Genomic DNA, 12,053 nt, shown 5'->3' with positions numbered 1-12,053 from the left:
CCAGAAAATAAACATTAACAGTAGGCTAATATAAAAACGTATTTGTTTATATTATTAATTTAATACACATACTTTATGAAGTCATGAAGCAGCTCTTCAAGTTTCAACTCTTAAAAAAAACATAGCCTAAAACTTGTGTGCCAATTTAAGAATAATAAAAGTTACATAATTTTAAAGGAAAATGCTTTTTATTAACTCATTTTTTAATTACAAATGTCAATACATTTTCTTAAGGTTTCTGCATTTTCAATGGACATAAAAAGGTATGTAGGCTATGTATCATATATGTATGTATATATAGGCCTATATATACATGCCTATATATCATACCTATATATAAGCCCAGAAAATCCACATTATTATTAATCATAAGAAGCATACTTAATTTTTTTTAATTTTTTTATTTTGCGTAGATCCGGACAAAATGTGAGCATCACGTCATTGACACATTTACATGCAATATGAAATCGATCCAGCAGGTGGCGCAGAATTTGCATGCAGACCAAACCCAATAGTAAATGGACAATAACGATACAAGCAATGCAAGTTCAATCCCGAGAAGCATTGGAAAGGAAATAGTTATTTCACATATTATATTTAAGGTAAAAAACAAAACAAAAAAACAAACCATAGGCCTACAGCCTTCATACAGAGCTTAAAATGTCAATGAACACCACTAAATATATATATATATATATATATATATATATATATATATATATATATATATATATATATATATATATATATATATACTATATGCTATATGAAGACATTTTAAAGTAGGAAGTAGGAAGAATGCAAACAAAGCGTTTTACGGTAGTACACGCTAACAACCTGAAACTCCGGTAACTGCTGCAAAACTAGTCATAACTCCGCCCTGGAGAGGCAAACCGGTCCAAGCAGAAATGTCTCTCTGAAGACATCACTACTGATACAGATGATGTGAAATTTAATGCAGTTGTCAGTCATGTCTTCTACAAGAAAACACGTCCAGTAGTTCATCTGGAAAGAGGTAAGAGCTTGTAGTCATCTTCGTCAAATACTTTTTCATGATAACATAGTTTCTGTCAAAATACATCTGCTACAGATGTTGTTACTGATGTAAATCCATAATAAATCACTGATCTACTTCAGTGTGCCAACTTGAATATTTAGCTATTTGCAGTAATGATACAATCACAAACTTTCTTTTTGCTTTAAGTTGTCGAATTGTCCTAATAATTTAAGCTGCCAATAACATCAACAAAAATGTAAAACCAGCCTAACACACCTCTGAAAACAATGTACATACCTCGTGAACATTAGTAGCATTATATGGTGCAATCAAAATTATAATTGTGAACTATGGTCCAGAGAAAGAATGTGTATTCATACAGTATATGTACACTCTATATTCTTATTTCTTATTTTAACGGTTGCTGACAAAAGAGATGTATAGAAAGTCTCTTGTATGCTTTGCTGTGGAGTGTATTTGCGGAAATGTGTTCTTTACTGAAGTACTGTTGAAACTTAAACCCTTGTTTTTACATTTCTAAGGGAAAAATGACACACTGTGACAATGATATGATCTGAAGAAGTCATGGCTCCTTGATCATATCATTTTCACAGTGTATCATTTTTGCCTTAGAAATGTCAGATCAAGGGTCTTTCTTTCTTTCCTCCATTACTCATCTAAAGAATAAACTACTTTAAATTTCATTTTTGAAGTAAATACGAGTTCAACTCCATTTGAAAGACTAATATAGCTTTAAAATTAGCTGAAATTACTTGTACAGACAATTTGATTAATCTTAAAAATGTACATTTAATTTTTGCTACATACAATTTAATTTAGACAAAAATCCAAATACTTTTTTTTCTCACTCCTCCATGCTGAATCTGCTGCTGAATTAATTGCAGTCAAGACTCTTTAAAATCTGGTGTGTTCTGAGGAAATATGAAATTGGTTGCTTTTCAAACTTATTTAATTAGAACATGTCCTCCATCTCTTGATTTGATCATTTTCAAAACCTTTACTTTATATGTGTATATTATTATAGTATTATAATTAAACGGCAGAGTTTTTTTAAACTTTCACTCTACTGAGAGTAGTTTTACTTTTTTTAGTACCCATACCATGACTAAAAAAACTGCTGATCTAGACATGGAAAGCATGTTATGGTCGGCATTGTCATGTGATAGTCTTCAGATGTGTGACCATTTTTTGAGAAACATCACAGTTCGACCACGAAGACACCGGCATGGTCTGTAAGTTGACAATGTAACAGGCACTTTTTCTGCATACTTTGCAGTTGACTTATGGGCCATTGTGTTCTACATACACGCTGTTTCGTGTCAAAGTGTGAACCCTTGATATTATCTGTGTTTTTTGGCGGTTTCACCTGAAAACCAGTGTCCAATCCGGCTCCTGGAAGGCTTATTGTCCTGCAGAGTTTAGCTCCAATCCAAACAAACCTGAACCAGCTATTCAAGGTCTTCAGGATTACTCAATACTTCCAGACAAGTGTGATGGGCCTTGTTTGAGCCAAACTGTAGGACGTTGGCCCTCCAGGAGCAAGATTGGACACCAATAATATGCTGTACAACATCTGCTTGAATGCTCTTCAGACTCGATACTGTACTAAAAAAATGTGTATACGCTCAGAGCTACTCAAGGAATACAAAAAGAAAGCTAAAAATTACGATCTGCTCCTTCAGCCCAACATCATGCGTTCATTTACAAACAGCAGTAGTTCACTACATATTCTTTGCTGAAAACTGAGAATCATGTACCCTAACAAGTAACCAAAAACGCAAGCTGACAGGACTGTCTGTAGATTACCACCAGTGCATAAAAACAGTTGGTGTTAAAGAGATGGTTTACCCTGAAACAAAATGTTTGTCATAATTTTGTCATAATTTACATAATCTACAAGTTGTTCCAAACCTATATGAGTTTCTTTTTTCTGTTGATCACAAAAGAAGATATTTCAAAGAATGTTGGTAATCAAACAACATTGACTTTCATTGTAGGAAAACAAAAATACTATGGAAGTCAATGGCTGCCGTCAACTGTTTGATTACCAACATTCTTTAACATATTCTCTTTTGTGATCAACAGAAGGAAGAAACGTGTTCAGGTTTGGAAACATATGAGGTTGAGTAAATAATAAAATTTTCCTTTTTGGGTGAACCATCCCTTTATCAATTGTAGGAAGAAAAACATGAACATGATTTATGTCTTATATAAGTGGAATTATAATAAACACTTTAATATCTAGATTAAATAAACATAAGATGTAAATACAGGTGTGCACATTACAGTATGTATTACAGTAGGGGTGAAACAACTGATTATTTTGATAGTCGATTAATCAACTAATCAATTATTTCACAGATTAATCTGCAGGCTTTGATCGATTAATTAAAATATGGAATTATAGGCTTCTGCCGTGCAAAGGCAAAAGACCGGAACTTAATTTTTGGTCTTGATATTTTTGGCACATGTATCTTGTATCTTGAGTCAATTCCGTTGTTTTTTTGAGGAAATAAGGGGTTGTCTTTCTTGACAGTAACTTCCAAAAGCCAATGAGAAACCAAGGCAGAACACCGTAACACCAGTTACCGCTCTTTGGCTTTGTTTTGGAACGTATGTCAATATTACTGTGCCGGCGTTCTATCAAATAAAGCTACTGATCAGATTGTACGGTGTTCTACCTTTGTTTTACTCTCCATTAAAATTGAAATTACGATGTTGCCTGTGTACTTTCCACAGCTGCCATCAGTCCCTGTAATCAGAGTGCAGTCTGGGCGATTGGGGCGGGCCACACATTAAGGCGTGGGGACACGTGTCGCTCCGCCCACAACCTATTATATTTGTTTATAATAGCAATCTTATTGGTGTAGACTTGAGACATGAGCATGCACTTTCCTTTATGTATGAGTTTATGAATTATCTACTACGCTGTTTGGCCGTACTACAGAAATATTAAAGGGTTAGTTCACCCAAAAATGAAAATTCTGTCAGTAATTACTAACCCTCATGTTGTTCCAACCCCGTAAGACCTTCGTTCATCTTCGGAACACAAATTAAGATATTTTCATTAAATCTGAGAGCTGGATAACTCCTCCATAGGCTTCTTCAGGGATTGAAACTTGCCAGCCCCGAAAAGTTATTAAAGACATTGTTAAAATAGTCCAAGTGACTACAGTGGCTCAATCTTAAGTTTATCAAGCGACGAGAATACTTTTTGTGCGCAAAAACAAACAAAAATAATGACTTTATTTCAACTATTCCTTTCCTTCTCTGTGGGCCTCTAGTCAGTTAACGTAGTGTGATAGCGTAGTGCTACGCCACACGTAGGCTCACTATTGGCCGACGCTGGTCATGTTTATGATACGTGTGACGTACAACCATAGACTGTAAAAGAATATGGACGTAGTGTCCATGACGTCACCCATAGGTTTCTGAAGAGCGTTTTTGAAGCCTAAAGTGGGCGGAGTCGGCCGACGCCATCTCCCGTGTCACTCCCGGATAAACAAAAATGGGCAAAAAAGGTGGGTTTTGGGTGGAGTTGAGGTGCCTGGATGCTGAAACGCCCGGCTAGCTCGACATGATCGAGTTTGCTGCTCAGGCTAAGGAACTAATGTGCTACTGGCCTTGCGCTAAAGTGACAAGCCAATAACTAAAATGTTAATGTTTTTGCCCTTCGAAATACTGTAATAGTTAAAAGACTAAACATAATGTGACTGTGTCTATTGTGATGTATTATTATTCTGCTAGATAAAAATGTATTATCATGCAGTAACTTACAATATTTGCTCTGAGCGTGTGTGTGACAGTGATTCATGCGCATACATCTCAGTCAGCGCGGCATCGCACGTCAAATTCGTAGAGAGCTTTATTCAGTCCATTTTAAATTCTGATAGATATTACCTAAAAAGTAAATGCACTAGAAATCCGCGCTCATTTAAGGGATGGAGAGAAAGCACTGACACCTGCAGGATTTCATGGTACTTTTTATTTAACACTAAAGCCCAATTTATACTTCTGCGTCGAACTTACGCCGTAGCTACGCCGTAGGCTGTGCGTAGCGCGCGTACCCTTCGGCGTACCCTGACGTGCACCTCTCCAAAAATGTAACAACGCGTCAATTCTACGCGGACGCAAGCGCTGTGATTGGTCTGCTCAAACCGCTCCCTCGGGTTTCACATGCTCCCTCTGCGTGCGTCAACGTGGACAACGACGCAGAATTATAAATTAAAACCAATGCGTAGTCTACGGCGTAGAGGCTCCGCCGTATGTCCGACGCAGAAGTATAAATCAGCCTTAAAAAGTTAAGTAAGCATATTATAGTCTATCTGCTCCGTAAGATCAACGGCACCGCAGAATGAGTGTGGCCTCTATTTCTTAGACGTTTTTAAACCTGAACTCCAAAAAGCAACGAAATTGACTTCCATAAGTGCATGTTCACAGAGGAAAACAACTGAAAAACAGCGCTGGTTGTTCTTTCGATACTCGACAACGACGGAATCCAACGGCGTGGGCGAAGGTATAAGGCGTGTAAAAAAATTTTATGAAATAATCCCGACAAAAGTATAAACACGGTAGAGATGGCAAGTTCAGCAGGTGAGGTGACGTGATGGCTAACAGAGAGCAGACAAACGGCTAGACAGCGACAATCCACCTGTCACTCAAGTGGCCACACCCTTGATTATGCAGCATTTTAATGCTTAATATAATTTAAACGGATGAGTTATAAAAAAAATCACCCCCCTCACAGTTGTCATGAAGGGCAAAATTAGCTGTATAGACCAAAACCACTTTAGACACCAGGCTGTAAACATATTTTTTTCTGCTGTAAAGTTGGGCATTTTAACATGGGGGAGATACAGATTTGACTCACTTTTGCTGCCAGCCTCAAGCGGCCAGGCGATGAATTGCAGTTTAATTCACTTCCGTGTTGGTTTCAAGAGAGAGACAGGGAGGTTGCCCCTTGCGTACAACACAGAAGCAGTACGCTATTACACTAGTGAACTGACTCGAGGCTGACTTCGATGAATAGTTGAAATAAAGTCGTTATTTTTGTGTTTTTTGCGCACAAAAAGTATTGTCGACGTTTGATAAACTTTAGACTGAGCCACTGTAGTCATTTGGACAATTTAAACAATGTCTTTAATAACTTTTCGGGTAACAAGTTTCAATCCCTTAGAAGCATATGGAGGAGCGATCCAGGTCTCAGATTTAATAAAAAATATCTTAATTTGTGTTCCGAAGATGAACGAAGTTCTTACGGGGTTGGAACAACATGAGGGTGAGTAAATACTGACAGAATTTTCATTTTTGGGTGAACTATCTCTTTAAGTGATAACCATAGCGATTTCAGTAACGATCAATTGGATAATGTTTGGATGAATTTACACCAATCAAGTTAGATTAAGTAACTGTCAAAATGTATTCGTAAAGTGCTCATTTCACATCGTTTCAAAGCTGCTTTACAAAGAGTCATATAAGCTTTAATATTGAGCAGTTTTAGGGCTGGGCGATATCACAAAATACGTTGCTGATATAAATGATCTATCATTGATCTACCCTATAGGCTACTGTTTGATATTTAGCCTAGCTATATTATATTTAATAATTTACCCAGCAGATAAATCAGTCTCACTTTGGTGGGCAATGAGCATGACTGCATGAAATATGCCATACTGACATTGCAAAGGATAGATATGTTATAGGCTGAAAATATTTTCCGCATGTCATGCAGGGCTCCGTAATTGTATCGATCGTTTATGCTTCTTCATTTTTCTATTAGGGTCAGTGAATAAACACAAACTCGTTAAAAAAATCAACAATAAACGGTCGTCAGGACACGTGCGCCCCGCCGAATTGTGTCGCCCCGCCCCAAACGTGTTAGTCGTCTAGGACGGTAGTCCAGAACGCGCTCCCCACTGAGCCTCAAGGGTGAAAGCACTGCGTTCGTATTCTGTAGGCTACTTTTCGTGAACGTATGAGGAGCGTGACACCTTCGAACACGAGTTTCAGTCCCCTGGTCGAATGTGCGCGAGGATCTCTTTTAACAGTTGTTATGACGATTTGTGCTGCCATGTCGAAAAATGCTACCGTAGCGCGAATCGATAGCAGAGTCTGTCGATTTGTGCTGCCTTCTCAAAAAATGCTACCCATGCGCGAATCGATCACAGAGAATGTCAATTCATTCTCTATTGTTCCATAATGGTGTAAATCTCACAATATTATGACATCGTTATTTCATTTAAATCAGTGTAAGTATATGGGGAGCATAATTTGTTTTAAATTAACTAGCAATTATCACATTTGATATAACAAGTAAAAATGACATTATTATATGAAATACAATTATAATAAAATTCGAAGTTATGAGTACTGTATACTGTACTGTTTTTTATTTTTAAAACGGTGTGAAAATTAAAAATTATCATCAAATATTCATCTTTGACCTGTCAAAAGTTTCCTACAAGTCTCCACAGCAAGGACGCATAGATTTATGGGCGTGGTAAGCAGAAGAAAAATGCACATGCGCATAACCAGTAAGTAGCACATCTAGATGGGTAGCATGAATCGTCAGAACACCTGATCATTTTGAGCGCATGTTTAGCAAGTCTTATCCCACTCCGTACCAAAGATAGCCTAGGCCTACTCTTTATCGCTATGGAGGTATTATGATGTCTAATGTATTAACTGCCACCAGAAAGCAACCAAAGCACGGGATAGCAATACGTAATTGTAAATAATACAAAATAAATGCCATGATCACTAGATTTTATACAGGTGTTACTATAATGATGTTAATTGTGATCAGCAACCAAGTATTGATAATATTGCAAATATTGATAATGTGGAAGTTTCTGCTTTTTGCCTCGGCATGACTTCTCACTTTTTGTTGACAATACAAAGGCAGAGTACAGTAACTTTAAAATAGTGGTCAAAAGTCAAGTTTGAGCTCAAGATTCTTTTATGTAGATAATTTTCATTACTAAAACATCTAATTGGCTGATTTCCAGTGTCCTACCCATAATTAATTTGGCATTTAATTTCGGGACAACTAAAAAATGTTAAAGTCATTTTTCTCAGTTCCACACCAAGGTCTTTTGCCTTTGTAGGGCAGTAGGCCATGCCTATTAACTAAAAAATAAAACGGTTACACTTTACAATAAGGTTCATTAGTTAACATTAGTTTAACTACCTTAGTTAACATGAACTAACAATGAACAATACTTCTACAGCATATATAAATCTTAGTTAATTTTAATTTTAACATTTACTCATACATTATTAAAAATCAAAGGTTGTGCTTGTTAACATTAGTTAATGCACTGTGAACTAACATGATCAAACAATGAACAGCTGTATTTTTATTAAGTAATGTTAACAAAGATGAACTAATACAGTAAGAAATGTATTACTCATTTCTAGTTCATACATGAACTAATGTTAACTAATGAACCTTAGTGTAAAGTGTTAGCAATAAAACAAGGAAATCACTTTGAAAATGTCTTTTTAATGAACTTTGAGCCAACACTGAATAGACAAGTATCCTTCAGGTTTTCTGTCCTTCTCAGAAGTCATCAATAGGCAACTACTATGACTGGTACTGTGCTTTTATCAAGGTTCGGCATTGATACAAATTTCAAGGTTTGATTTCTAAGCTTATGGTTAGATTCAATTTGATTCAGTATAGATTCTTTTATATCAGGTACAGTACATGTACATATTTCTCAAGGCAAAAATCTCTCAACGAATGTTATAAAGTTAAACTAGATGAAACCCTCAACCCAGTCAGTTGATACTATAATATTAAAGGTTAAAATTAACAACTCACTTGCATACAATTGCATATAATACAGTTTTTATAATAATAATGTACTTATTATAATTTTTTTAATGAGAGTAAATATAGAAACATGTAATAGTGCTTATAATATGTTTTAAAAAAGAGCAAATACAAGAAAATGTATTAATATAGTGCTTTTCTTTAAATGATCCTCGCTAGAGTTCATTTTTCTAGATAATTTACAGTTAGAACATTTTTAGAAACTACACTTCTGTTAAAAAGTTTGGGGTAAGATTTTTTTTAAATGTTTTTGAAAGAAGTCTCTTATTGTCACCACCAAGGTTGTATTTATTTGATGAAAAATACAGTAATAACAGAACAATTTTTAAATATTAATACAATTTAATATGACTGTTTGCTGTTTTATTATATGGTAAAATGCCATTTATTCCTGTGATGGCAAAGCTTGAATTTCCAGCAACATTACTCCAGTCTTCAGCGTCACATGAAAACAGTTGTGTTGCCTAGTATTATTTTTGCTAAAACCATGATATGTTTTTTTTTCTATGCAGGTTTTTTTTAATAGATCATTCAAAGCAACAGCATTTATTTTAATGTCACTTTTGTTTTGACCATTTTACTGTTGAATAAACGTTTAAAATTTCTTTAAAAAAAAGATCTCACTGGCACCAAGTTCACATTATTTTACTTTGATTTTTTAAACTGTTCTTTTGTAACGTGATACTTTGGGTTTTTCTTTTAATTAAACTGTCTAACACACATTGCTTGTCTTTTACCTGACAGTTGTTTAATTTCAGCTGAAGTGCAGTCTCATCCACAATCACAATGGAGCAAAAGAAGAAAGTCTGGCCCAATTTCCGCGAGAAAGCAAAGTTAAATCTGTTTGGAAAGAAGGGTCTTGGGAAGAAGAAAAAGACCCCTCTGAAACACAGGAGGAGTATGTCAGTACCAGACATCAGGTTTCATCCTCATGCCATGAGGACGGCTTTGCAAAATGATCCCAGTACACCAGGTCAAGACTCCGTTTTATTTGGAAACCTGGGGGGTCCAGGTGACTTGGATGAAACAGCAAGTGAAACCTCCAGTCTTGCATTGTCTGAGCAGTTCAGTGTCACTGAAATGCCATACTCCTGCAGCCCAGCGCCATCAGAGAAATCAGTTCCTGCAGACTTTTCACTTCCAGTGGAAACTGATAAGCGGCCAAGAGCCACGAGATGGTACATAGATGAATTAGATGCAGCGGCTGGACCTTTACCTCCACCTACAGAAAGAGTGATAACACCTGTGCCTGCAGAGAGGAAATCGCCTGGTCAGAGACCAAAGAACCCCTCAGATAAAGTGGCTGCCGCCCTTAGTAGAGCCGGAAGACTGATGCCTCCTGCGCGAGCATCAGATGAGATGTGTACATGGACCAACACAGAGTCAGTCAGCACTACTCCATCTGAGGAGAAAGCCTGCTTTTCTTCTACTGAGCATGAGATTTTTTCTCCAATGGAAATGTTCATTGCAGGGTCCGCAGAGGACATGGTAAGCCATCTCAAAGTTTTCTAATTATTATCACTACATCAATATGCACTACTGTTCACAAGGGTGAAATCAGCAATATATTATTGTATCATTTTTTTTAGACAATTAAAATATTATAAAATATTTACATTTCATGCAAATGCTGTTCTTTTAAACTTTGCATTCATCAAATAATTCTGAAAGAAATGTATCGTGTTTTCCACAAAAATGTTAAACAGACCAACTGTTTTCAACATTGATTCAAATAAGAAATGTTTCTTGGGCAGCAAATCAGCATATTAGAATGATTTCTGAAGGATTGTGACACTGAAGACGTAAGTAATGATGCTGAAAATTCAGCGTTGCCATCACAAGAATACATTACGTTTTAAAATATATTAAAATGGAAAACATTAATTTTAAATTTTTATAATATTACTTTTTTTACTCTATAAAAATAGCTAATATTCAAGTGGCGTGCTTTGAATGAAATGGTGCCAGGGTTATAATATGTGTTCTGTAAATTTCAGTACAGATGTGGAAAATAACTTTATATTATCTGTATATTATAAATTTGTAGACTAATTATAAAATGAAACCAATGATCTTCTTTATTATGATTTGTTATGATTCTAATATATATTAACATGAGATGAATTTGGGATTTTGATCTTCAAAATCACTCTAATATGACATTATTAGACCAATATATTTTCAAAGACTGAAGATTACAGTATCGAGTAGAGTGGCCGAGGGCTGATATCATACTGAAATATGTTCAAAAGTCTGAGAATAAATAGAATATCTGGATTTTTTTTTTATTATTTAAACCTGAGACATAAACAGAATAAGTTTAAGCAAAATGTTAATTCTAATTCTGCTATTAGACATTAAAAACGCATGTTGCCAAATCCTCAATTTACCATCTATTTGAGTATAGCAGAGGTAAAGTAATGTAGAACTTTCTAATTTTACATCTCAATCTCTCCCTCAGGACATTCTCAATGAAACCAGTGACTTTGATACGCTTTCCTGTACAGAACAAGAACGAAACGTGAGTATTTTAAATAGAAAAAGTGTTGTGTAAAGACAGATTAAAATATCTGGTCCGAGTTTATATTAAGTGGCTTTAAGTACTATGTACTTACATTGAAAAATACGTACAATGCACTTATTGTGTTGATGTTGTATTGTAAAACACTTGTGCTATTGAGGTGTGATACGGGTAAGGTTAGGGTCAGGTGTGGTGGTATGGGTCGGTTTAAGGGTGGGTAAGGTCGGTGTAAGGGAAGGGTCAACAGTGTAATTACAAATGTAATTACATAAATTAATTATAGCTGTAATTACATGCAGGTATTTTTAAAATATAAGTACAATGTAAAAACATGTATGTACACAATAAGTCCATTGTATCAAATTATTAATTTCAATGTTAGTACATAGTAGTTAAAGCCACTTAATATAAAGTGGGACTAAAAATCTTGATAATAATATAATCTATTTTTCTTGACCAAGTCTTTTAAACACTACTTTTCAGATCTCAGAAGGGTTAAATGACAGTCAAAGTGCTCTAACCCAGCAGAAGGTCCAGTATCTCCTCATCATCAATCTAAAGGAAGGCAGAAACCTGGTTGTCAGAGACCGCTCAGGTATTGAACTCTGAAACAATGACTGACACAGATAATTAATCTAGGATGGCACTTGGTGGTGTGGTTTGATCATAGGAAATTA

General features: G+C 35.6%; 1 protein-coding gene across 2 annotated transcripts in view; it reads left to right on the top strand.

Annotated features, from left to right (window-relative positions):
• The first annotated feature begins 886 nt into the window (after positions 1-886).
• The window catches only part of mctp2a (multiple C2 domains, transmembrane 2a), a 60,545-nt gene continuing 49,378 nt past the window's right edge, over positions 887-12,053 (top strand). Inside the window, exons 1-4 of one of the 2 annotated variants that reach the window (XM_077248711.1) lie at positions 887-1,015; positions 9,600-10,343; positions 11,317-11,376; positions 11,860-11,971. In XM_077248711.1, coding sequence (XP_077104826.1) covers positions 9,642-10,343; positions 11,317-11,376; positions 11,860-11,971 — 874 coding nt within the window. In that variant the 5' untranslated portion in view covers positions 887-1,015; positions 9,600-9,641. The remainder of the gene's footprint in view (positions 1,016-9,599; positions 10,344-11,316; positions 11,377-11,859; positions 11,972-12,053) is intronic. The other variant, XM_077248713.1, reaches the window with a different exon arrangement.

This window comes from Siphateles boraxobius, unplaced genomic scaffold (assembly GCF_051911475.1).
Source record: "Siphateles boraxobius isolate OS27281-9 unplaced genomic scaffold, OSU_SipBor_1 31, whole genome shotgun sequence".
In the NCBI taxonomy this organism is placed as follows: Eukaryota; Metazoa; Chordata; class Actinopteri; order Cypriniformes; family Leuciscidae; genus Siphateles; species Siphateles boraxobius.
Note: the sequence above shows the minus strand (reverse complement) of the source record. Positions and strands in the feature narration are given on the sequence as shown.